At 42.1% G+C, this 25461-nt stretch overlaps 1 protein-coding gene across 1 annotated transcript in view; it reads left to right on the forward strand.

The window, feature by feature from the left end:
- usp43b (ubiquitin specific peptidase 43b) overlaps positions 1 to 20566 on the forward strand; it is a 78611-nt gene extending 58045 nt beyond the window's left edge. Inside the window, exons 8-15 of the mRNA XM_076988649.1 lie at positions 3215 to 3326; positions 7207 to 7310; positions 11945 to 12022; positions 12307 to 12436; positions 15019 to 15364; positions 16003 to 16161; positions 16814 to 16984; positions 17222 to 20566. Of these exons, the coding sequence (XP_076844764.1) occupies positions 3215 to 3326; positions 7207 to 7310; positions 11945 to 12022; positions 12307 to 12436; positions 15019 to 15364; positions 16003 to 16161; positions 16814 to 16984; positions 17222 to 18369 (2248 nt within the window). The 3' untranslated portion in view covers positions 18370 to 20566. The remainder of the gene's footprint in view (positions 1 to 3214; positions 3327 to 7206; positions 7311 to 11944; positions 12023 to 12306; positions 12437 to 15018; positions 15365 to 16002; positions 16162 to 16813; positions 16985 to 17221) is intronic.
- Positions 20567 to 25461: the final 4895 nt, after the last annotated feature.

Genomic DNA, 25461 nt, shown 5'->3' on the forward strand with positions numbered 1-25461 from the left:
GTTGGTTGGGGGAGCTGCTGCCTTCCATGTCTTACGAGCAGGTCCTTTGAGCAGGATACATACATATTGTGTCTTATCGTGTACCCACTCCTCCCTGGGCCACCACAAAGAAAAAAAACAACAATAGCTACAATGCAACGCACTTATGCATGTTATAGCCATTCATATGTTGATACTTATGGCTCAGACACTGTTTCTTTAGCCCTGTCAGTCATAAAGTTTGTTAAGAAAAGAACTAACAGGTATCTGAAAACCTACATCAATTTGTGATGGATAAAAAGTCTGTCTGAAAGGAGTGGGACCCTGAATGCTGCTTTCAGGGAGGTGCATCCTGGTCTGGTCCCAGATGTTAAGAGTGCAATCATGGGGATTTCTCTGCTATTAGCCCTGAGAGGGGAGAGAGGTACCAGCTCGGCCAGACAGGGGTGGAGGCAGGGGTGGAGCCGGGCACCTCATGAGGCATGACCTCCTCCAATAAATGAAACCCTTGCATTTGTTGCTGGAAATAATGAATAAGAATAAGGAATAAGAGTGCAAGAATCGTGCTGGAAGGCCAAAGGCAGCTCCCTGTGCGTCGGACAGCTCGGAGATAGGCAGTGACAAAGTGTGGGTACCAGTGATGTTTGTAATTCAATTTAAATTTTCCACATCAGAAATCAAAGGGGGGAACTTGTGAAGGTCAAAAATGAATAAAACTACATTATTAGTGTTAGGAGATCCCCCATGCGATGTCCTGCTTTGACTTGTCTCCATAGCAATGAACCAGCGCCGCTAGCAGTAATGAAAGCGGACCTCTCCACATGGGGCAATAATGCAGCGAATCAAACAGCAGAACTGGTGGAATTACACGGACAGAATCTCAGATCTCAGACCGACTTTCAAGTGATGAAAGTCAAACAGATCTGCGCAGGTTTGGTAGTGCTGGAGCAGATGAGTTCTACACTGGGTGTAGCTTACAACTTACGTTCATCCGCTAACTAAAGGCATAGGTGAACACAACAGTACTATGTTTATGAAGACGTTGTGGTGAGTACATCAAGCATTAGCAAAAGGGCCCATGAAAGGGCCCTTGTTTCCTGTTCGGAGGTCAGCAGGTCCAGGTTTAGGTCATAGGCAGTAGTGAGCCAGTTGGTGATGACTGGAGGATAAAGAGTTACTTTATCTTGTTGCTGTTGAGAGCAAACTGGAAAGATGTTATTATTATATTATTATTATTATATTATTATTATTATTATATTAGCTCTGTAATTTACTGTGCTGCTGGAGCCCCTTGTGGTCGCACTATGAAATCACCGTTTTCATAAACTGTTCACGCTCTATGAAGTGTCTTCCTTCAAACTGACGGCTTGTTTTGTGGTCCAGACAGACGTGCTACTTGTTGCAATACTTCTATATTGTACAGTAGCCATGTGCACAGGTGGACTTCACACTGGGGACGCACCTGTCCCCACATCTTCCTGAAATGGCTGTTTTTGTCTCCACTACTTTTTGAAAACATTCTCTGAAAATATTTTATATAACAGGTTGCTGTAGATACCTGTCCGAACAGCTTGAAAATGACAGAATCAGAGCGTGTGTGTGTGTGTGTGTGTGTGTGTGTGTGTGTTCTACAAATGTATCCTAAACCATAGTGCTTATACTTCTTATGGTGTCCAACTCCAACTTGGGTGTGTGTGTGTGTGTTCTACAAATGTATCCTAAACCATAGTGCTTATACTTCTTATGGTGTCCAACTCCAACTTGGGTGTGTGTGTGTGTGTTCTACAAATGTATCCTAAACCATAGTGCTTACACTTCATATGGTGTTCAACTCCAGTAGGCTTGACAGACTAGCTATAAAACCTTCCTGCAACTTCTTCCTTTCCGAGCCAGCATTGATTTCTTTTTGGCGAATACACATGCCCGAGAACTCGGTTTCTTTAAGGGAATGCAAATTTGACGGGTGGCCACATTGAATGCAACACCTGATCCACATTCTTGTGCCCAGCACTTTTCAAAGTTACGCCCATCACTACTTGGGTGTGTGTGTGTGTGTGTGTGTGTGTGTGTGTGTGTGTGTGTGTGTGTGTGTGTGTGTGTGTGTGTGTGTGTGTGTGTGTGTGTGGTGTGTGTGAGACTTGATAATGCAGAAGGTCTTAGGTTTTTGAGGATGGAAAGAGCATCTCTCTACCTAAGAGCCATAAGTATTTCTCCTCTCCACTTCAGAGGTTCTCACATCAACACACTCGGACAGAGAAAGAGAGTATGGGTGAGGGGGGGGGGGGGGGGGGGGGGCACTACTGATGCAGTCCTAGGAAAGCCTCCATAGTACCTGGGGCAAAGTCAGAATCCAAACAACCGAAGGAAGATCAAAGCCCATAACCACCTGCACCAAACACAGCAGTGGACTGGATCAGCTGTGTTTCCTGTGATGGAGAACCAGCGCTCTTCTTTTGGCTCTGATTCCTCAGCCAAACCCCAGAACTATTAACCGAGGCCCCCACCTCACTCCACCTCCTTTTCACGTTTAATTTGATTTGTGCTGTGGGTCTTTAGGTTTTTTTTTCTTTGGCGGGGGGAGTAGGTAATGTGTGAAGATCATTCTGACAGGGGATTTCAGTGATGCTCCTGCTGGGACAGTGTGTGTCACGGAGTCCAGCTGTGTAGCTGACGTAAACGGAGAGCAGTGTTCAGCTAATCTACTCTGGTTTGTTTGGAGTATTTCCACGCTTCATGTAGCTGAGCAGGAAAGGAGGGGTTTTCTGTGGACCCAGGCGAACATGTAGCCTGGCTGGGTATTTTTGGTGTGCTTCCTCTCTTTCTGTCTCCTCACAAACACACACACACACACACTTACATGCTCACAGCCCACAGAGTCGCTCGCAATCATGTACAATCATTCCTATTCATGCTAGCTCTCACACGTGTGTGAGCACACGGGCTCTGAGGCTTCATTTATGGCCAACACGCTTTGTGCAGTGTCTGCAGGACTTTTCTCGGTAGTGTGAAAGCTTACTGGCATTTCCATGAACATGAAGAAAGCATCAGCTCCCTCAGAAGTGACCAGCCGTGATTGGTGTATACACACTGTAGCACTCACGGAGGTGTGCATTGTTTTTATTGGTTTTTTTTTTTTTTAAGCTATAAAAATGTGTCTACTAACCCTGACCACAGCTCTCTCACACACACACACAAATGCCTCCACCCACCAACACCATCCCTCCTTCCTCCCTAGGTTTGGTCCTCCGTTTCTGATGCGTGAGGACCGCTCAGTGTCGTGGGACCAGCTACAACAGAGCATCCTCAGCAAACTCTACTACCTGATGGTCAACGGGGCGCAACCACAGGTAGGAAACGCCATCCCCCTCCCGCCCAGGCCAGCCGCCGGCCCGGTGGCGTCTACCGTTCCCCTGAGAAAGGAGCAGCCAAACACCAGACCTGCCCATCCTCACATATCCAGCTGTGCGTCTGTCAAACAAATCACATTCCTAGACCGCCAGACATGCCTCGCTAACTCCCTGATTACCTCACGGCACACGACGCTCGCCGCACTGCTAATCACTCCGATGAGGCGTGTGCCAATTAGCATGTCACCCACAAAAGCCAGAGGGGCTCGTTAATGGTGTCCGCCGTGCGTTCTGCTGCAGGCAGTCGGGCAGATTGGTTTATTATGAAAGGATAGTGGAGAGATAATACATACATACAAAAAGAGAAAGCCAGACAGGCGGACTGTCTGTCTGTCTGTGGGATGCAAAGAGTTTTAGTCCACCAGAGTGGCGGGAACTGAAAGGGGGCAGTGAGAGAGAGACAAAGAGAAAGAGACATAGAAAGCATGTGAGGTAGAGGAAGAAACAAAGAGAGGATGTGAGAAAGAAAGGAAGTGGGGGAGAGCAGGAGACAATCGTCCCGATTCAGCTCCTGCGAGCGCAGGCTCCGTTCATTACACCGTTACACCACTCCACTGCCCCCAATGCCCGTCCTGCCCCCCACAGCCTATTTGATTAAATCTCACTCTGTTTAATCAGCGTGGGTAGCCATGTGCTTCTCTGCAGAGGGCCTTCCTCTCCATCGTTTCTCCTCTCCCTCTCAGGCTGTGAGCAGGAGGACAGGCTACACCGCCTGCATCAGTCCCCTGCTCCTGCTCTTACTGACCACGTCCACATTATGGCTGCCATTCTTTCGTGCCTCTCCCTGCTCATAGGTCAGCAAACGGCTGTATCATGGCAACCTTTCTCCAGCGGTCATCTTTCTTGCCATGGAGCTCTCACATATAACATTTTCCTGGTTTTCATATTCTTTGGTGTACTTTTCAGATAAGCATGGTTCTGTACACGGGTGAGCAGTGTTCAGTTCTAACCTCTCTCGCCCTCTTTTGTTGTATAAGGCCCAGCGAGATGTGAGAATGTGCTGACAGGTTCTAACTCCAAGAGTAATTACAGCTTGCTGGGTGTGCAATGTTCCTTTTATGCTACTTCATTCTGTTTTTGTTTTGGTTCCGTAATATAGGAGGAGAGGCACATAAATATTTGTGGGCATTAGCCCGGCTCATGCTAATCTGTTATGTTAATCTTTCTCTATATTTTTATAGCACAGGTTTGGGTGGTCTGCACAGATTGACGTCCATACACACACACACACACACAGATGGCTATTATGTGGAGTATAAAATAACACTGATAGAGATGATGGACTAACTGCTGTAGTTTACATTTGGGATGTACCTAATATCAACAATAGATTGTGCATCACCGAGCAGGAATTTCCAATGGAACTGGTGTGTGTGTGTGTGTGTGTGTGTGTGTGTGTGTGTGTGTGTGTGTGTGTGTGTGTGTGTGTGTGTGTGTGTGTGTGTGTGTGTGTGTGTGTGTGTGTGTGGTTGTGAGGGAAAAAAATAAGTGAAAAGATGTGAGTGAACATTCAAAGTGTTCTTTCAAGGGTAGTTACACAGACCAAGAGGAGAGGAGGTTCTGTTTGGCAGTTCTATAAATACATTTATTTACATAGTACAGCCCAGCCTCATTACTAGTCATTTATGGCAAGGGACACTACAGTTAACCCCACCTAATATACATGGGATATGACAGATTTAATGTAAAGGATATGATAGCTAACATTTTGTTCTTAGGTTTGATAGGCTCTGGAAAATAATATTCTTCTCACACAAAATTACCACATTCAAATTAAATTAAAGTGTTATTTATGGACATTTCTCAAAACTAAAATTGAGGTTATTGTTTATTATCTCTGAAAAAAAAAATGTTTCTAAAAAAAGCCAACATCACCACCTGTGATAGTGAATCATTCGGTTTGGGGGTGTGCGGTCCACCTTGTTGTGAGAGAGAAAGACAATTCTGTTGCTTAAAAAAGTGTCCAAGAGAAGCTTTGGCTACAGACCCAGTCATGCTGTCTAAGGTTTGTTACACTCAAAGCTTTTCATGTCCCTAGTAGCTTGACTCCAGCTCGAAGAGTTCCTGTGAGAATCTTGTGTATAGCTCAAGCTATGAAAACATCGAGAGGCATTATGATCTCCAGCTCTTTAAAGGCGCAGATTCGCTGTTGACCTGAGATAAGTGAGTTAAAGATGTCCCAACCTGATTCCATCCGTGAAACCTGTTGCCCTGCAAAGGACTTGCTCGAACATACGTGGCTCTGGTGTTTTATAGTTGCAGCTGACGAGCCCGTTAAACTGGAGTGGAACTATTAAAACAGGGTATAATGTCGTTCTCTACAGGATGATAACGAGCAATATTGGGAATTCCGTCTATCGCTTTCTTCATTATATCGGTTTGCCTCGTGTTCCGTGCTCCATTCATTAGTTATAGTCTGCCCTCTGCTGGGAGCTTTGAACATTACACGCTCCACTAGTGTTTAAGGCGCCTGCTCAGAGCTCGTTATCGCTATGATAACCACCAAAAGTGTAATGCAAATGACCAGGATTTCATGTCTCTCTCATCACCGAGCTGATCCTCTAAAGGCGATGTAGTTCTTCTCAGACCTTCTGATGGCTGTCTGTACGCATGCGGCATGGTAATACGACACCGTTCTTCAGACGCAGCTGCTGCCGTTCGTACGTTCGTTGCTGAGGCAATATTGCTCACATCTGTGCAATCAGTTTTGAGACATCAGAGGTCTAGAAAATCCCACAGAAATAGTCCCCATTTCCCTTCTGACTGTACCTTTTCAGAAACCTCTCATCTTTTTTGCTGTCATTTGCACTCTCCCTGCAGGACACCTTGTTTCTGTTTATCTTCGTGCCATGCCAGCAAACCGTACGATTTCATTTTGAAAGGGAAAAAAAATCCATTTACTTTTTTTGTATGAAGCAGCTTTTCCATTTCAGAATGCATAAGGATAGATGCAAATTTAAGAGAAATGTTAGAATTCTTAAAATGTGCATTGCCATATCCAGAACACACATTTTAAATATTTAAAAATGCATTCATGGTGAATAAAGCAGAGATTATGTTCTGATCAGAATGAATCAATATTAGAAGTGATTCTGCATGGCTAAATGGCTCAGTGTGATATACTGGGAGTGTGATGACCTTTCCACTTGGGACCATTTTTGGACCAGTACATAGGAAGACAAAAACAAAAGAGAAGAAGAGAAGTCCTCTACCTGTGCACATCACTCCTTACTAAATATTCACCTTAACTCGTCAGATGACAAAACTGATCCTAGATTTGTAAGAACAGACAAGCTCTACCAGAATGTAATTATTGTATTGAAATTTCACTCAAAAGTGCAATAGTGCCACTTAGTGGCTGTAGCAATTGTTTATTTTGATTAATGGACTGTAATTGACTAAAAGATAAACACATTTTACATTTTAGAAACATAGTAGAAGCAGCCAGAGGACTTAATGAGAAACCTTTCTTGGTGACATCAAGTCTCATCAATTATTCCTGCAGCAATAGAAAGCCTATCACCAAAATTAATCTTTAATCCTAGACACTGAGTTAATAAACATCAAAAATGAACACGATAAATAGTATTTGGAACTTTCTGGATTAGGCAGAGATTCACAATCAGTAATTAAAGAAAGACAATTATAAATGGCATCTTTCATCAGACCCACTAACCATTCTGGCAAATCCCATGTGGCGTGATGTGAGAACTTGGTCTGTGCTTTTGTCCAGTTCAGTTTTCATAAACACAGTAAGTGTTTTACCACACTGAGTATTTCACTGTTTAGATAATTCTGGCTTGGGTTCGTGTCATTGCAGAATTCCAGAGTGCTGTTCAAGATCCGGGTGGTTGGGGGATCAGTGTCCTGCAGCTATCTGAGTCCTCAGGACGGACGGCCTCTTCAACATCCTGCAGTAGACAGGTGTGTGTGGGAGAGTGTGTGCAAGCTTGTGTGTTGTGTGCACTTTCAATGGGTTATGTACAGTGGCGTGCACACATAGACATCAGGTGCTAAGGCACCACCAACTCTGCCCTTTATCAATGAAAGTGCCCTTTTGAAACTTCGGTTTTAAAAAAAGATATTATTAACATTTTACTGTGGTCGGTTTAAAATGATCTTTTGAAAACCTGAGCGATTAAAAACAATGCCCTGAAATGAGCCACCACCTCGCACACACCCGACCTCTCTCTTCCTTTAACACCAGATGCGCTGCAGCAGTTCAGTTCAGCGAGTGGAAGGAAGCGTCTTCAGCACAGCACACACGCTCACAGATAGACTTCTTCTCCCGTACCCCACCAGCCAGGTCACATACACATCAAGTCAAATCTACCGTTTGCCCTCTAAGCCCAACGTGAAATCATTTTGTTGTGCAGTAAAATGTCTCATACAGCACCAAACTACTAAGCATTTTTAGCCGATGGTCACCTGATAAACTAGTCGCTCTAGCCCAAATCAATGATAGATAACGTGAGGACGACCACATACAAATAATTAAGGTAGAGTTTGCAAATCTGTGTGTTAAGCTGAACGTTTTGTTAGACAACATAAATTAACACATTCGTTTGTGAAAGAAGAAACAGGAAGTTCCCCATTACCTGTGAAAAATACCCATCTGTATTCATGTAATGACAACACTCAGTAGCCTATAACTCCTTCTCCTACTTTTTGGTCTTTTTACTGTCTTAATTGTAGGCCTGTATTGATTTACTAATTGCAAAATATATGCAACAATGCCTGCAGACAGTGGAGGGTAAACAGAAGTTAACTGAAGGACTTAACAATGACTGTGTAGTTAATATTGGATATGAATTCAGTTGGCGGTGTGACTTTTTTCCATTGAAAACTCACGTTTAGAGAATGTTAAAAATAAAAGTCAAATTTCATTCAACATGTGCTTGTAATTTTTTTTTTTTATAATGAAGTTAGCTAAAAAGTGCCCCCCCTCCCCCCCGAGCACTTTCCCCCCAAAATGTCTGTGCACGCCACTGGTTATGTATCATTTCAGAGAAAATGACATTTGGCATTCCTTAAAAGTGCTGAAATCCTCAGGCAACTGAAGGTGACTTGGTATTCATAGATCCCCATATACAGTACATATTCAAATGCATTCAAGTGTGCGTGCGTACGTGCGTGCGTACGTGTGTGTGTGTGTGTGTGTATGTGTGTGTGCGTGTGTGTGTGTGTGTGTGTGTGTGCGTGCGTGCGTGTGTGTGCGTGTGTGTGTGTGTGCGTATGTGTGTGTGCGTATGTGTGTGTGTGTGTGTGTGTGCGTATGTGTGTGTGTGTGTGTGTGTGCGTATGTGTGTGATCTACACAGCTTTCTTGCTGTTCAGACACTTTTCTGCTTGCTCTGTACAGTTATTTCATTTATTTGAGTTATATTTACAAGTTTAAAGTTAGTTTTACAAGTTAAAGGGATTAATTACTCGTTACTTCACTTGGTAAACATTTTTATTAATCTATAAAGGTTCATTTAGCATTTTTGACATTCTGACAGTACGACACTGCGAGTGAGCTGTTTTTTGCTCCTCAACCTTGTGAGTGAGTGGTTTTTGTGCACTGTTTCTATCGGCGGCTGATATTGTTCCCAGCTGTGAAATACCTGCCAGAACTTCTTGGGTGTCAATTTTGCATTTTGGAATTTTATTTGGATATTTGAGCCTTTTGATATTGCGGAACTTCAGGAAAGAATCCATATCTTACACACTAGGGAGGATGAATAATTTCTGTATTCGATATTCCCTAATATTCTTAAAACTGCAATGGTTAAACCACTATTAAAGAACAGAAATCTTGATCCCACAATTCTCAATAATTATCGACCTATATCTAACCTTTCCTTTCTTAGCAAAATCATTGCAGAAGTTGTGTCAATCCAGTTGAATGATCATGTCAATGTAAATCAAATAAATGACACTTTTCAGTCTGGCTTCAGACTTCTCCACAGCACTGAAACAGCACTAGTTAAGGTAGTAAATGAATCTGAGATTGAATAAGGATCAAGGCAAACTCTCAGTCCTTTTTCTGCTAGATTTAAGCGCCACTTTTGACACCGTTGATCATGAAATACTTCTTGATCGACTACAGAGCTGGGTAGGCCTTAGTGGCTTAGTCTTAGACTGGTTTAAATCGTATCTAACTGGGCGTGATTACTATGTTGCATTAGGTACCACTTTCTCCACACGTAAAAAATTACTTGTGACGTCCCCCAAGGATCAATTCTTGGGCCATTACTGTTCAACCTATATATGCTTCCGTTACCACATATCATTAACAAACATGGTATTAGTTATCATCAATATGCAGATGACACTCAACTTTACATTTCTCTAGAACCTAAAGCCCTAAAATCAATTTGCTCACTGTTTGACTGCATAGATGATATACAGACATGGATGTCTGACAATTTTCTGCAATTAAATAAAGAGAAGACAGAGGTTCTTGTTCTTGGTAGTGATTCACAAAGGAATGATGTCCAGATTTATTTAAATCAAATGAATCTGAATGCCAAACAATGTGTTAAGAACCTGGGTGTCAACTTTAATAATGAGCTCAGCTTCACACATCATGACTACATGCAAGACAGCTTTTTTCACCTTCAAAACATCGCTAAGGTCTGAGATATGCTCTCTCCTGCTGACAGTAAAAAACTTGTCCATGCATTTATCACATCAAGGCAATATTATTGTAACGCTGTTCTATCTGCTCTTCCAAAGAGCTCTATTTCTCACCTACAGCGAGTTCAGAACGCTGCTGCAAGGGTTCTGACCCACAGGAGAAAGAGAGATCATATTACACATGCACTCCACTCACTACACAAATTACCTGTCAGCTTTAGAATAGATTTTAAGGTTCCGGTGATGGTTTTTAAATGTCTTCATGGTCTTGCTCCTCTTTACCTCAGTGAAATGATGGTTAAATATGTTCCAGTCAGGTCTCTCAGGTCTTCAAACAGTAATCTACTGGTGATTCCTAAAAGCTGATTAAAGATTGGCGAGGGTGCTTTTAGCCACTATGGCCCAAAGCTCTGGAACTCTCTTCCTGAAGAGCTCAGAGGCATTTCATCCCTGCACAGCTTTATGAATAATCTCAAAATCCCTTTTTAGATCTGCTTTTAGTTAAGAAACTCTAACTTTGTTCCATCTTATTTACTTTATAACATTATGTTGTTTGTTATTTTATAATTTGTCGCTTTATAACATTATTTTATTGTGTTTGTTTCCTTTTTATCTTTAATTTCTTTTAATATTTACTTTTTGTCTTATATTTGTCTTTTAATGTTTATTTTTTATTTATTCTGTAAAGAACTTTGAGTTGCGTGTATGTATGAAAGGTGCTATACAAATAAAGATATATAACACACACACACACGTGTCTGTCCTGCTCCACACCTGGAGGATGACCTCCTTGATTGCCCTGGTGTTTGATGGGGAGGGCTGCTGAACTCTTCAGAATTCCCCTCAGGTGTTCAGTAGGACGGAGGGCAGGTGGCATGTTTGACCCCTGCAGGAACTGAACCTCGTTCGTGCAGCATGGCCTCGGAGGAATTGTTTCAGGGCAATGTCATGCTGTAGAAGGGCTCTACGACCCGAGGTGTAATGACAGGGTAGTATCTTCTCTTTCAAAATTTTGCAGTGCATCAGGGAATTCATAATGGTGTGGTGGATGCACAATTCCCCCAACCCTTTAGAAGTCATACATCTCCATATAACATACATATAAGAACATTTCCACCTCCACACTTCACTACAGGGCCATGCGGTTCTCAACGTACTCGCCCCCTTGAGATGCCATACTGGGAATTTACGGTCATAATTTTATATGACGTATATTCAAAGGATACTATATTTTGTGTTAGTTGCTTGTGCAAGTAGGCTTATACCTGGCAGTCCAAACAAAACCAGTGCTGTGCATTTAATCGTTCTTCAGGAATAAATTCCATTAGTGATTAGCACCAAAATGCCCATTAGCCTTCATCAGTCTCAGGGTCGGCTGCAGAGTCATTGTCTTTGGAAAGCTGAACTCGAGAGTTTACCTGGATCTGGTTCTCTTGTGTCTGCATTTTCAAATGTCTCTTACAAAGTCTTAATGAATTTCTTTCCTATCTTGAGTCTGTTCTAATTTAATTACATGGTCTTAAAAGGGTCTGAAAGAGATTACCCTGAGATCTTGAAATGGACATTGGAACTAATGCATCTGTGTTGTTAACCTTTTTATAGTAAATCTTTTCGAGGCTTGCATTGTTCTCTGATAGAACTAAGGCAGAAAAGCAAAGCTGTGTGACTGCACAAGAAGCTAACCAGTATTGGTTTTATTATACTCGAATGACTTTGGCTAAGAAGCTGAAAATGCACCCTTGGATTGAAAAGAGAAACTGAATATTTTCAATGGTGGGTTATCTTAGCAAAGCATTGATATCAATCCAAAACCAGAATACAGATCAGGAGATATCAGGAGGTGCAGAGCACTTATTTACTTCCATTAATAGTTGGTCAATAGGTGGTACTTAAATGTTTTGAGGTGAATGATCCCCTTTTTTGTGTGTGTTTCCACAGAGCTCTGAAGCTGTGTGGCACTGGTGGGCCTCCCCACGTGAAGCTGATCGTCGAGTGGGAACACAGAATAAAAGACTGGTGAGTCAAACCATTATCAACTTTAATCAGTTTAGAGGAGCAATAACTAATTTTTCTAGTGATTCTTCATCACACCATGAAAGCGTTATACTGACACCTAGTGGCCTGGATGTTTTAGAGATTCTGTACTAAATCTTTACACGAGCTGTTTCGATACTTGTTTGTTTCTGGGCTTCTCCAGCAATCCAGTGAAAACCAATTAGAAGCCTCCCCTAGTGTAGTTTCAGTGTGTGTGTGTGTGTGTGTGTGTGTGTGTGTGTGTGTGTGTGTGTGTGTGTGTGTAGTCTGTTTGGAAACATTCAGGAGGAAGTGGTGAAGGATTGTGAGAGTGTTCGTACCCAACAACAGCAGCATGTTCAGCAACATAGCTGCACCCTGGACGAGTGCTTTCAGCTTTACACGAAAGAGGAGCAGGTAACATACACAGCCTGAAAACTCCCTGAGTGCCACCGTCGCCCAAGGAGCCAGTCCACAACTCTCTTTGTGCTGCCAAACGTCTTCATTCCCTCATTTCCTGCCTCCTTCCTACAATGGAACAGAGGGGGATAGAGATAGTGTTTCTTCTGTGTACTGAAAGGTGACAAAAACAGTAAAAATCAAAAAGTCAATCAATTATACTGCCTCTGATACTGTATAGATTTTCCCACCGTATATATTCCACCAACCAAATAAACTGATATGCTTTACAATATACTAATGTCAAGTTATATAGAGATTTTCCGAAAAGAACTGTCATAGAAACAAGTAAATACAGTTCTATAATAAAACGATCAAATGAGACTGCTACAAATTAAGAAATATAAAAATTAGGAAAATCTGCAGACCTAAGTCTTGCTAAGTGGGCACGTGCAATAATGTTTCTGCTCGAAGATTCAGTCTAGTGATTTGGTTTGAACCTTTGCTCAGAAATGCAGATACTTTTACGCAAACAGACTTACCCTTTATTACACTCACTTATTCTGATCTAAAGTTCTGATGCTGTGTATTGCCTGCCGTTATTGATGTTTCTAGCACCCAAAACATGCACAGCCTTAAACAAACTTTATAAGTCACTAAAACTCTTTGGCTCCATCCAGCTTCTACTTCTCTGCTACAGTGTTTGACTTTCCCCTGAGCAGCCCTGCCTCGGGGGTAAACACGTGGAGACAGAGGGAACATTTATAATGTATTTCAGTTGCAACGCTTCACAATACATTTTCAGTCATAACAGCAAAACCCATCAGAGCTGTCCAGCAGGCCGTTAGACACAAACAGATTTGAACTTTACAAGAAAATGGACAGAGTGTGAGGCGATCCCTGTTCACCGTGTTTTTACTTGAAAGTTCAGTTATTTATTATGGAGAGTGCCTGTGTATGTCTTTCAGCAGGAAAACATGAACAATGCTCTTGATGGTCTGTTGACTGAATGCTTGTTCTACCCTTCAGTTAGAGCCTCAATGGCGTTTCTTGAGCCCAAATGCTCTTCTTGAACCCTGAGCAATGCCTGCTCCCTCTCCAGCATAAAACATACGTACGCTCCATGGATATTTAGGCCAGAGTTATTCAGCTGGTACGATATGTATCTTAATGTCATATCATTGTTGGAGGGAATGTTAGGGGTTGTTTGGGATTTGTGTGAGAAGGTAGAGGGCCATTTCCATTAAAAACTTAATAGAATATAGCTAGTTAGGTAGCTTTGCCTGGGTGTGCTGACATCTTTTGATCAGCAATTGTTTTGAAGGTTTAACAGGCCCAGCATTCTGCTTTCTGTTAATATCTTGTTTCTGGTATATGTAACCAACAGAACAAAGCTAACCTGTTAGTTCATTCTAGCCTCGTACAATACTCACGTTTGTCATGCAGCTGGCACCGTACAATACTCACGTTTGTCATGCAGCTGGCACCGTACAATACTCACGTTTGTCATGCAGCTGGTACTATACTATACTCACGTTTGTCATGCAGCTAGCACCGTACTATACTCACGTTTGTCATGCAGCTGGCACCGTACTATACTCACGCTTGTCATTCAGCTGGCACCGTACAATACTCACGTTTGTCATGCAGCTGGCACCGTACTATACTCACGCTTGTCATTCAGCTGGCACCGTACAATACTCACGTTTGTCATGCAGCTGGCACCGTACAATACTCACGTTTTCATGCAGCTGGTACTATACTATACTCACGTTTGTCATGCAGCTAGCACCGTACTATACTCACGTTTGTCATGCAGCTGGCACCGTACAATACCCACGTTTGTCATGCAGCTAGCACCGTACTATACTCACGTTTGTCATGCAGCTGGCACCGTACTATACTCACGTTTGTCATGCAGCTGGCACCGTACAATACTCACGTTTGTCATGCAGCTGGCACCGTACAATACTCACGTTTGTCATGCAGCTGGTACTATACTATACTCACGTTTGTCATGCAGCTAGCACCGTACTATACTCACATTTGTCATGCAGCTGGCACCGTACTATACTCACGCTTGTCATTCAGCTGGCACCGTACAATACTCATGTTTGTCATGCAGCTGGCACCGTACTATACTCACGCTTGTCATTCAGCTGGCACCGTACAATACTCACGTTTGTCATGCAGCTGGCACCGTACAATACTCACGTTTTCATGCAGCTGGTACTATACTATACTCACGTTTGTCATGCAGCTAGCACCGTACTATACTCACGTTTGTCATGCAGCTGGCACCGTACAATACCCACGTTTGTCATGCAGCTAGCACCGTACTATACTCACGTTTGTCATGCAGCTGGCACCGTACTATACTCACGTTTGTCATGCAGCTGGCACCGTACAATACTCACGTTTGTCATGCAGCTGGCACCGTACAATACTCACGTTTGTCATGCAGCTAGCACCGTATTATACTCACGTTTGTCATGCAGCTGGCACCGTATTATACTCACGTTTGTCATGCAGCTGGCACCGTACAATACTCACGTTTGTCATGCAGCTGGCACCGTACTATACTCACGTTTGTCATGCAGCTGGCTCCCGACGACGCATGGAAGTGCCCTCACTGCAAGCAGCTCCAGCAGGGCACGGTCCAGATGAGCCTGTGGACGCTGCCCGACATCCTCATCCTCCACCTCAAGCGCTTCCGACAGGTGGGCGAGCGACGGAACAAGCTGTCCACTCTGGTCCGCTTCCCTCTGGCGGCCCTGGACATGGCGCCCCACGTGGTCAAGAGGAGCAACTACGCCCGACTCCCTCACGGCTGGAACCAGCAGGTCCACCACAGGGCCGAAGCAGCCCAGCACACGCAGGAGTTCCTCTATGACCTGTATGCTGTGTGTAACCATCACGGAGGCATGCATGGAGGTCACTACACCGGTACGTGACCCGGAAATGAAGGACAGCCTGAGACTGGGTTTGTTTAGGCAGTGTTTAGCCAGGAGTCCATGCTGGGAACAGAGAAATTGCTCTGTTGTGAGCAATTTGATGACACCATGAAGATGCATTTTACATTTACATTTATGGCATATAACAGACGTTCTTATCCAGAGCGACTTACAAAGTGCTTTGCTTCTGATCACAGATGCTGATGACAAGAATGTAAAAAAATGCATATTTATTGGTTTTAAGGTTTTAAGACATTCATACAATGACAAAAAATACATAGCACTCACTACAAACACTACAACTGCTAATATAGCAAGGATAATTGCCAATAAACATACAAACTTATCTCAAGACCACGTTCAGAATTGAGAGCAGATGACAAGAGAACCATGCATGTTTCTTTTGCATTATAAAAATATAAAACTACTTTAATTAGCAACTTGCACCTAGACACACTATTTATGTTATGAGGTTTACATATGTTGCACTTTCTCTCACGCAGTTTTGCAATTGTTTAGCTGATTACTTGCACGTGCATCATTGCGTTAGCCTACCCATTCATGACTGATCCCGTTATAACGATGTGCCTGACTGCTTATTGCCATTCGTCTCTGTACACCTATTGACAGCATACTGCAGGAACTCGGTGGACGGCCAGTGGTATGGCTATGATGACAGCAGCGTAGAGTCCGTGCCTGAGGGAGACGTGTGTACACGTGGTGCTTACATTCTCTTCTACCAGCGACGCAATAGCGTCCCTGCGTGGTCAGCCGGCTGCCTCCTCCCAGGTCAGCCTTCATCTGTGTGCACAGCAGAATTCATCCATCCATTAGAATTCTTTCCTTAATACCCACCATGAATGGAAAGCCTTCTATTTACACACACACACACACACCTAAACACACACACACACACGCACGCCTAGATGTTATCAACCTGAAATGCATTATACCGTGCCTCTGCTTAACAATGTTTGAGTTTGGATACATTATTGCTTTTTGAATTAGAGTGCAGTGGTGAATTTCAATCATAGTAGAGCCATTTACAGATTATGATAGATATGTTTCATTTAAGATGAGGAACATCAGATTTATTGGCCACATTTCTGGCCTCTCTCTACAGCCTTCATTAATACTGTCTTCCAAATCTCATAAATGAAGGTGACAGATGCAGAAAGAGAGAGGACGCAATTACTCAGAAAAGTATCCCTGCAGGCAGAATTCAAGCCGTTATTGATTAGATACTACACAGAGCTGATAGACGCCACTCCTGTCACTGCCTGAAGACAGTAGCCAGTTAATTGCTGGAACTGCAACAGTTGACAGTGTTGATGATGACTGATGTTCCTTCTGTTCGTTCTGTAATTGTTATTGTCAGCATCTTTAGATGAGGAGGACTGGCAGAGTTGTTAAAACACTGACATGGTGTATCATCCTACAGGCTCCACCAGCCCCTCCAGGTCTAATCACTGGCTTGTTCGTCTGACATCTCTGACAGAACAGCACCAAGTCTCTAGCCCAGCAACCAAGACCTCCGGTTATACTTCAGCACCAGAGCCCCAGACTCCGGTCTCCCCTGGGCTCCCATTGCAACCCCCTAAAATCAGTATGGGTGAGTTATTCATGTGTTTCAGTTCTCAAGAGGTGGCCTCATTCTAGAGACTGCTTTTTAATAAAGACTGCAACGTTGTATTATTATCAATATTATATTTGAATATTATTGTATTTATATTTGCTTGCTTTTGATGCTTCTATCTGACAGGGCCAGAACTACAAAAATGTATTTTCAAAATAGTAACTAAAAAAATAATAATTTTGTACACACATTTCTTTGTTCTTCACACCCTAGATGGATTTGAGTCGAGACAGTTTGTCCGAGGCACTCAGGCCCGTAGTGTAAGCATGCGGTCTCCCACCAAAAGTAAGGAGAATCTAGGAAAAGTTCTTCCTCTGCGCTGGTCTTTTGGTTCCAAGGACCGAAAAAGACCTACATCTACCCCTCATACTCCTCCAGCTCAGCCCGGAGAACTGGTAGAGTATCTGGAGTCTGGTCGGAGACCACGGTGCACCAAGGAGCCCATTGTGAGACTGGTGGCTAGCCCTGCTCAAATCAGCACGCAGCACCATGAAGGAGATTCACTCAGCTCCCCTAGCGGCAGCGGTAGCTTTAGTGGAATGGAGCGAGCAAGTTCTCATGGGCCAGACTCACCCAGAGTGCCTGAAGGCCAAAGCAGACCAGCTCCAGACAGAGGCACAACTAATACCTACGCTAAGGGACAGGATCTGGGCTCACTGTCCAGGAAGAGCTTGAAGAGAACAAGGCTGGAGCAACAAGGGAAGAGTCCAAATAGTCTGTCCAAGCCAGGAAGCAGTGTAGCTGCTAGTGCTTCTAACTGTTTGCCTTCTACCAGAGACTCGACACTTAAAAGGCTCTGGAGCCATCCACCAGGATCCTCCAGGACTCCAGATGATCAAACTCGGCCAGAAGAAGTGAGTGCTTGCAAGAGTGAAGAGACCTGGAGCCCAGATAGCGTCCTGTCTTTCCTTAAGGCTGGGTCTATTTGGAAGGACAGCCAATCAAAAGATGGCACTGCCAGAGAGGCGGGCCAAGGAAAAACATCAACCAGTAAGAGCTCGTCAAAAATCTCTCTGTCCAATGGCATGCTGAACGGAGTGGTAGCAGAAGAGAAGAAGGCCGGTGGTGTCCATCGGGTCAGCAACGGGCGGCACAACAGTAAGGCGATGGTGAATGGAAGAGGAAGCCATAATGGTTCAGCCGGTGCGGCTGAGATGAAGCGAGCGCACAGCTCTTCCAGTATTCAGTGTAGACTGGACCTGAGTCTGCGGAGGACCGTGTCTCTCCAGCGCAGTGGGCCTCTGGTTCCAGCTCACAAAGAGCTGATGTCAGATAAACCCTCCTACGCCACATTACAAAGGTCTCGATACAGCACCACCTCACTGGGCAGGCAGAGACCTGTGCCCGAATCCTGCTTCTGATGTGCAAGTGTCTGATGGACCCGTGTGTCTGTATATTTGTTTGGAACTAATTTGAGTCGACAGAGTGCGTCTTATCTGTATAATTCCCTTGCCAAGAAAACAGTAAGCTTAGGATGCTCTTACATATATATATATATATATATATATATATATATATATATATATATATATATATATGTTTGATTTACATCCAGGAGCTGATTGATTCACATGTTCCATGGTGAACCCTAGTCCATGCTGAGTTTGGTAATGCCCAAATGAGTTCAGGTGCCAGGTTGCATTTGTCACCAAAAAGCAAGCGAATGTCATTTGGAGTGTGCTCCTGCCAAACTAAACATCCCAAAAATGCATTGTTAATTCGACACAAACTTTTACAGATGTTCCATATGTTTTAAGATGTAGGAGTTGTGATAGTATCTGAACTTTTGACAAGACATATTATTTGATTCTCTGAGTTACACTTCCAGTATCCAGTCTGTTTTCTCCATCAAAAATGGGCCCAACTGCATTTACATTTAAATTTGACAGCTTGTTTTTGATTTTGATTTAGAAATGTCCAGCGTGTCGGTGTGAATGAGACCCACAGAATTATTACCTGCCCAAACAAACAGTTTATACCCAGCTATGTGGTGGGAATGCTACAGGGTGCAAAGTGAACTCCCTACAGGTAATTGATGCAGATCCTACATAAGCCAGAAACTGGAGTCAGCATCTGTCATCAAAACTGGGGAAGATTCAGTTGTGACATTTGCTTCTGTAAGTGCCTTTTTATTGTGGTACTCGAAAGTGCATTAGTGTCAAACACGGAGTAGTGTTATTGTTTTCTACATTCACACATACACAAATGTATTCTGCAGGGCATATAGCACACAGTGTGCACTAGATCATGCATTCATATCACAGTGCACACATCATTATACTTACATCACCTCTGTTGTTCAGTCAAAGCAGCAGTAAAAGCAGTGCACTACATGGGAATGCACTGGTTCAATACATATGCCTGTGATGTAGAAACGCTTTGGGAATTTTGAAGTGTTGTTTTGAAATTTCTCATTGCAGTAACTAATATGAAATGTTTTTTTCACATGTCACAACCCAAATATAAGCCCACATTCCTGTCTTTTTATTCGTATGGCCAATAATGAGATTATTTGCATACATCTGGATATTCCTGAGAGACAGCGAGCCAGTCTGTGTACTGTACATTAGAATCAGTGACTTCTGCCCTGATAGCTCATCTGTGTGAACATACAAAACACCATGTTGTCATTGTGAAGGCTTTAACAACAGAGCTCTAAAATGTATTTAACAAACCAGCTGAACCAGCAATCCTTCTTGTACAATAACAATCATTCATGTAATATTTAGTGAGTCTTCAATCATTTTTAAAGCCCCTTGAATGATTTTACTGCTTCTCCCAATAATTTAAATAATTATTGGACAAAGTTTTTTCGAGAAAGTCTTTGTGCTTATATGTAATCACAGTAGGTAAGTGGCTCTATTGCCTATAGTGGGTTTTGTAACATGTGAGTTATCTAACCCCATGAACTGTAAATGTTCGAACAAACCTTTAGCGGTTTCTAAGGACATTGCTAAAATCTCCTGTGTACACTATGCTCAGAACATTTAAGGACCATGAAATTGCATTGTTTGCAAATGTACACTCTAGATGTTAACAAGCTGAATTGAATTGCTTGTTTTTTTATTATTTCAATTTTGGCCTTTATGCCACTACTACTGCTATAATAATAGTCATAAGAAGAAGAAAGTCATTCTAAGTGGTGTAGATCAGTTTCTAATCACATCGTGTTCTCCAGGAATTTATAATATTGCAGTTTAAATCTGGCTGTGGGCAAAAAAAAGTGTTTTTCACTGTGCATCAGTATTTATTTTTTTGAATTCACTAAGCTTTCTTGCAGTACCATAATAGGGGTTTGCTGATAATGGATAAAGGGTGCGGATGTGTTTTTATGCAAAGTTTTGTTTTGTACTGAACCTTTTTAATGAAATTGTAATTCATGTAAATAGAATTGTACAATGTGTAATTATTTGTATTGCTCAGATACTGATGAGATGGCAAAGCAAAGAAAGGGGTGAAGCACAATTATAACAAACACTGAAACCTTATATTTGTTACTACTGTCAATTTATGTAACACAATGTATTTTATTTTTAATATAGCAAATTTAGAACACTCTGACATGGCTCAGTGTTTTATTTCAAAATCAAACTGGGCTAATTAAGGTGCTAATTTTAAAGAGCAGACAATGGACACATTTTTTTCCCATCGTGTGAAAATGTGGTTGGACATTGGAACAGGTCAGTCTGTGACGGGCAGGGAGTGCGAAATAAAATGGAAGCGATCACACCAAGTCTCAGGGAAAAGGGAGGTTTTAATGTAGAAAGTGCACAAACCAAAAACCCTGTGACGTTGATCCTATAAGGCTATAATGACCAGCAGTCAACTGGTACAAAGACAAGACATATATATAGACAAACAAACGACCCTCAGGTGAGGCGGATCATAGGCCCCGCCCACCCGAGGGACAAACACAACGCAACAAGACAACTGCGCTTGTAGCCGGGGGCGACCAGCAGGGGGTGACACAGTCCTAGTCTTTTCCCACCTTTGATGTGATGATAATAGGAAATCCTTTGTATTTAGCCACTCATTTAAATTGTGGACATGGAGTCACACAACTTGTTTGCCTTAATAGTGCCCTATATGTTTGTGTATTTTAACGGTTATGGGTTAAAACATAAATTTGTTAAATTAAACACACATGATCTGGTGCAGTTCGTTGAATAGTAGCATACATTTCTTCTTCTTCTGTAACTGGAGTAAAAACCATATGCCAAAGATGAGAAATATTGAAGCCATTACGATTTGCATAGAATAATAAATAGAGATTAATGGAATTGCCTGCGTTAGATTTCACTTAATCGTTTGCTCCAGGCTTCACAGGTAACATTTTAAGGCCACCAACTGAGAACTGAATAATAATTTCGGTCAGTGATGAATGTTTGTGATCATTCCAACTTCAAATGTAAGCTGAAATATTTATGACCCTAAGAATATATTTTTCTTTGAAGGAGTCATTTTGCAAAGTTAATTCAGACTCGTCAAACCCTGCAGTGATTAAATAGTCGGAACTTTTATAAATCTGTTTGCTTGGTTAGGATAGATTTGAGTGTACTTCAAGGGGGAAAACCCCTTGCTACAATGATCTGAATATAGGAATTGTAATATTTACTGTTTATTGAAATGGAAACAAGGCTTAAATCTTTGAACACAGTATATCCTGTATTACTGCACATCTACAGCCTGTTATCAGCTTGGTCCCATTCAGGCACTGCTGTTTGATCCAATGTCTAGAAACTGATCCACATACCCAAACAACAGAAAAACCCCAAAAGTTCCCAACATCCCGTCTTCCCCAGTGCTCTGCCATCAAGTTAGTGAAACAGCTGTAATCAAAGCAAATAATTTATACTGCAACAGCAGGTGTGCTCAAGCAAATTACATTAGGCCCTGTTTTGTTTGCCAGAGCTGTTGGGACCATCAGTTGAATTATTTGAACCTCGGAGCAAGAGAAGTGTTTGATGGTAACACACACCACTTCCCCCTCGGAAGCAGCAAATTATTCTGTCATTTGTGAGGGGAAAAAACACGTCCTCCCATTGTAATTAATGGAAGTGGTGCATAATTAGTCTCGACAGCCTACATGTTTCATGCCACAGTTATCACTTATTTCCAATTCAAGTCACTTCTATCACCAATAACACGATTCACAGCATGGTAGCCAATCAAACGAGGAGATGTGTGACACGGTGCCTGTTGCACCTTCTCTACACATGAGGATTATGGCAGCAATAGGCAACTGCAGTGTGTTCACAATGTATTCACATCAGCCTGAGTGGAGACATGAAGGCTCATATGATGCTTCCAATTAGGGATCTTCTCTCATTTTCAAAGCAATCATGGCCATTAAAAAAGTTATATACCATAATCTAGTTCTGCTTATAACTCATGTTTGTGTTTTGAAAGTCTGGAGCAACGCAATACTAGAAAAAAAGTGCAGTATGTGCATTTAAAGCATGTCGTTAGTACACTGGTGTTTCACATGTATAACATTACACCACATCTATAAAATGTATATATTAAGTTATATGTATATATTTTAAAATAATAATATTATGAAATGCTCTTCCATCTAACTCCTGATCTTTGTCATTTTAAAAATGTAGCCATTACCAGAAAACGTTATACCACTGCAGTTATTACAAACCTATTTTGGGATCATTTTCTTTTTAAGTCTGATGAAAAGATAATTGCCTGTGGTTGATAGTGGTGCTTCATCATCATGCAGGCAAGAAAGTATGAGAAATGACCCAGATGAGCAGACAGCGTGGCCAATGGTGTTCTCTGCCCATGGAGAGGTACCTGGACTTCTTGAGACAAGGGGACAGGACGCAAGTGCAGAGCTGGAATCCTGGAAAAGAGAAAGCTGAATTGCAGGTGCGTTACTTTTCCAATTCAGTAACTCAAAGCACAACAGGCCCTTCAAAGTGTTGTGATTGTTGTGAAAATTTAAAACAGTACACATTGTTCAGAGCCCTATAATCTAAAACATTTTAAGACAATCGGGATAGACGTTTGAGGATATGTGAAATGGGACGCAGCAGGTGAAAGAGAGGTTCAGTCCTTCAGTGGCATCTGGCAGCAGGAAGTGGCAGGTTCGCCGGCCGGAAATGGCATGTACTGGCACCTGCCACTGAGCGAATGGCACCTGCCACTTAGCGAATGGCACCTGCCACTGTTTAGTGGCGCCTGCCACACAGGTACAGCGCATGCCGATCAAAACAGGCACATAGCAACACCTCCGATGACTCCAGCAGTCACTCCTAGAAGCGGCTACTCTGCTAAGCTAACTGCCTGCACGTAGCTCCACCATCGGTCTTCGTAACACTGTTTTCATGGCTTGTTTTGTTGGGAGAATGACTAGCCAAATGTTATGCTACGGTTTCCGAAATACTTGTTTGAATGAATGAAAACATGAATTACAGATGTAATTCAAGTCGTCATATCTATTGAATTAATTGTGATGTGTTATTCATGCTAAAACTAAACACTGTAAAGACCATTAGGCGTGTGTTCTTGTAACTTTTATTAATACTTTTCATTAGTGTGATGCCTCATCAGCGTATGCAATGGCACGTAGCTAAACGCGAGTGGTACGTGCCAATCGCCAGTGGCACCTGCCGCTCACACAACTCATTGTTGGCTCATAGTACATCAATAACAGCACGTAGCTTTTAATGGCACTTGCCACTGACGCCTGCCACACAGGATTAATGTGATCTCTTATTATCTTTAATCGATTGCCATGGCATATTCAACTAGCAACACAGCACTGAGAAAACAACGTGTTTGTGTGTTCTCATTTATTATCTCATTTTCAGGTATGATACTGTGTTAAATACAAATTATACAATGGAAGTTGAAATCTGAAGAGTTTAAGGCTTTTAGGTGCGTCTGGAAAGCTTACCCCCCACTGGGGGCGGCGCTACTTCCCATGAGCCCCAGCGGCTCCGTTATTGATACGCGTTATGTGTAAGTGTTATGACATGCTGTTGTTGATTATGTGTTTGATTATGTGTTTTGTTAGTTTAAGTCACCCTGTATTAGTTTATGTAGTTGTACATTGTCTGAGTCTACCTACCGTGTTTGTGTAACGTTACTGTGCTAATGACATGCCCTCATGTTTAATGCATTGAGTCTGTTTTGCGAGATCACGGATTCATGCGTGATTACGTTGCTAAAAGGCAATTTAAACGAAAGTGTATTGTAGTCTTAAAACGCGACAACAACTGGGCGGCCCGGGTGATGGCGGCCTGCCAGCAATTTATTGTAAAATTGGACTTTACAATAAAATGCTGTACAATAATCATGATTGTAATGCGTTTATCATAGAGATGGGATGTAATTGTTTACAGTAAAAGTTGTTCTTCAAATGATTCACCGTAAATAGGTTTATTTAAAAAGTTGTTAATTTTACAGCGTGTTATTGTAAACTGTAAAAAGTCATTTTCTGTAAAAAGAACAGTTCTAAACGGTTGTCAAAAAGATACCGTATTGTTTTTTACATTGTCAGCATTTTTTTACGGTGAAGTTCTGGCAACCACAGCTGCCACTAGGCCTATTTTACCATAAATGTAACGGATTTTTTTTAGTTTATGAAAAGCATTTGTATATACTCTTCAGGAGAAAAAAGTGAGAAAAGTACCAGGTTTTAAAAAAATATATATTTCCATAATTCTTTTATTCCTTTTATTTCTTATTTATTTACATTATTACATCCAGGGCGGACAGCAAAGTAGGAATTTCATTGTACAGGGAAGCTTCCTCCTTACTGTGCATATGACAATAAATCTTTGAATCCTTCAATCCAGGTACAAATGTTGTATCATTTGGACCTGTGTGTCATACCTTCCTGCTTCAAATGTTCCGAATCAAGTACTAGGACCACGCAGCTCCGAGTTCTCAAGCCATTTGTTTCCCACATAAAAGATATTTAAACGTATGGGGCATACACTTCAATTTAAACCCTCAACTTTCGTGTTTAAATGTTGAATTGCCTTGACGTCCTTATTCTGATCAAATATCTCGCCAGTCACGGCGCTATTAAATAAACGTTTAATTGTTTCATAGTCGCCACGCTACGGGTGTCCTCCCTTCTGCATCGTGAGGTTGTTGTTTTTGTTGGTATTACTGTATTAATAACAACAAAGAAACAACAATAAACTGCATTATATATTTACTTGCCAGTAACCATAGTCTATTGTTTACATACAAAAGCTACGTGCTGTTATTGATGTACTATGAGCCAACAATGAGTTGTGTGAGCGGCAGGTGCCACTCGCGTTTAGCTACGTGCCATTGCATACGCTGATGAGGCATCACACTAATGAAAAGTATTAATAAAAGTTACAAGAACACACGCCTAATGGTCTTTACAGTGTTTAGTTTTAGCATGAATAACACATCACAATTAATTCAATAGATATGACGACTTGAATTACATCTGTAAT

The sequence above is a fragment of the Brachyhypopomus gauderio genome, unplaced genomic scaffold (genome assembly GCF_052324685.1).
Source record: "Brachyhypopomus gauderio isolate BG-103 unplaced genomic scaffold, BGAUD_0.2 sc63, whole genome shotgun sequence".
NCBI lineage: Eukaryota > Metazoa > Chordata > Actinopteri > Gymnotiformes > Hypopomidae > Brachyhypopomus > Brachyhypopomus gauderio.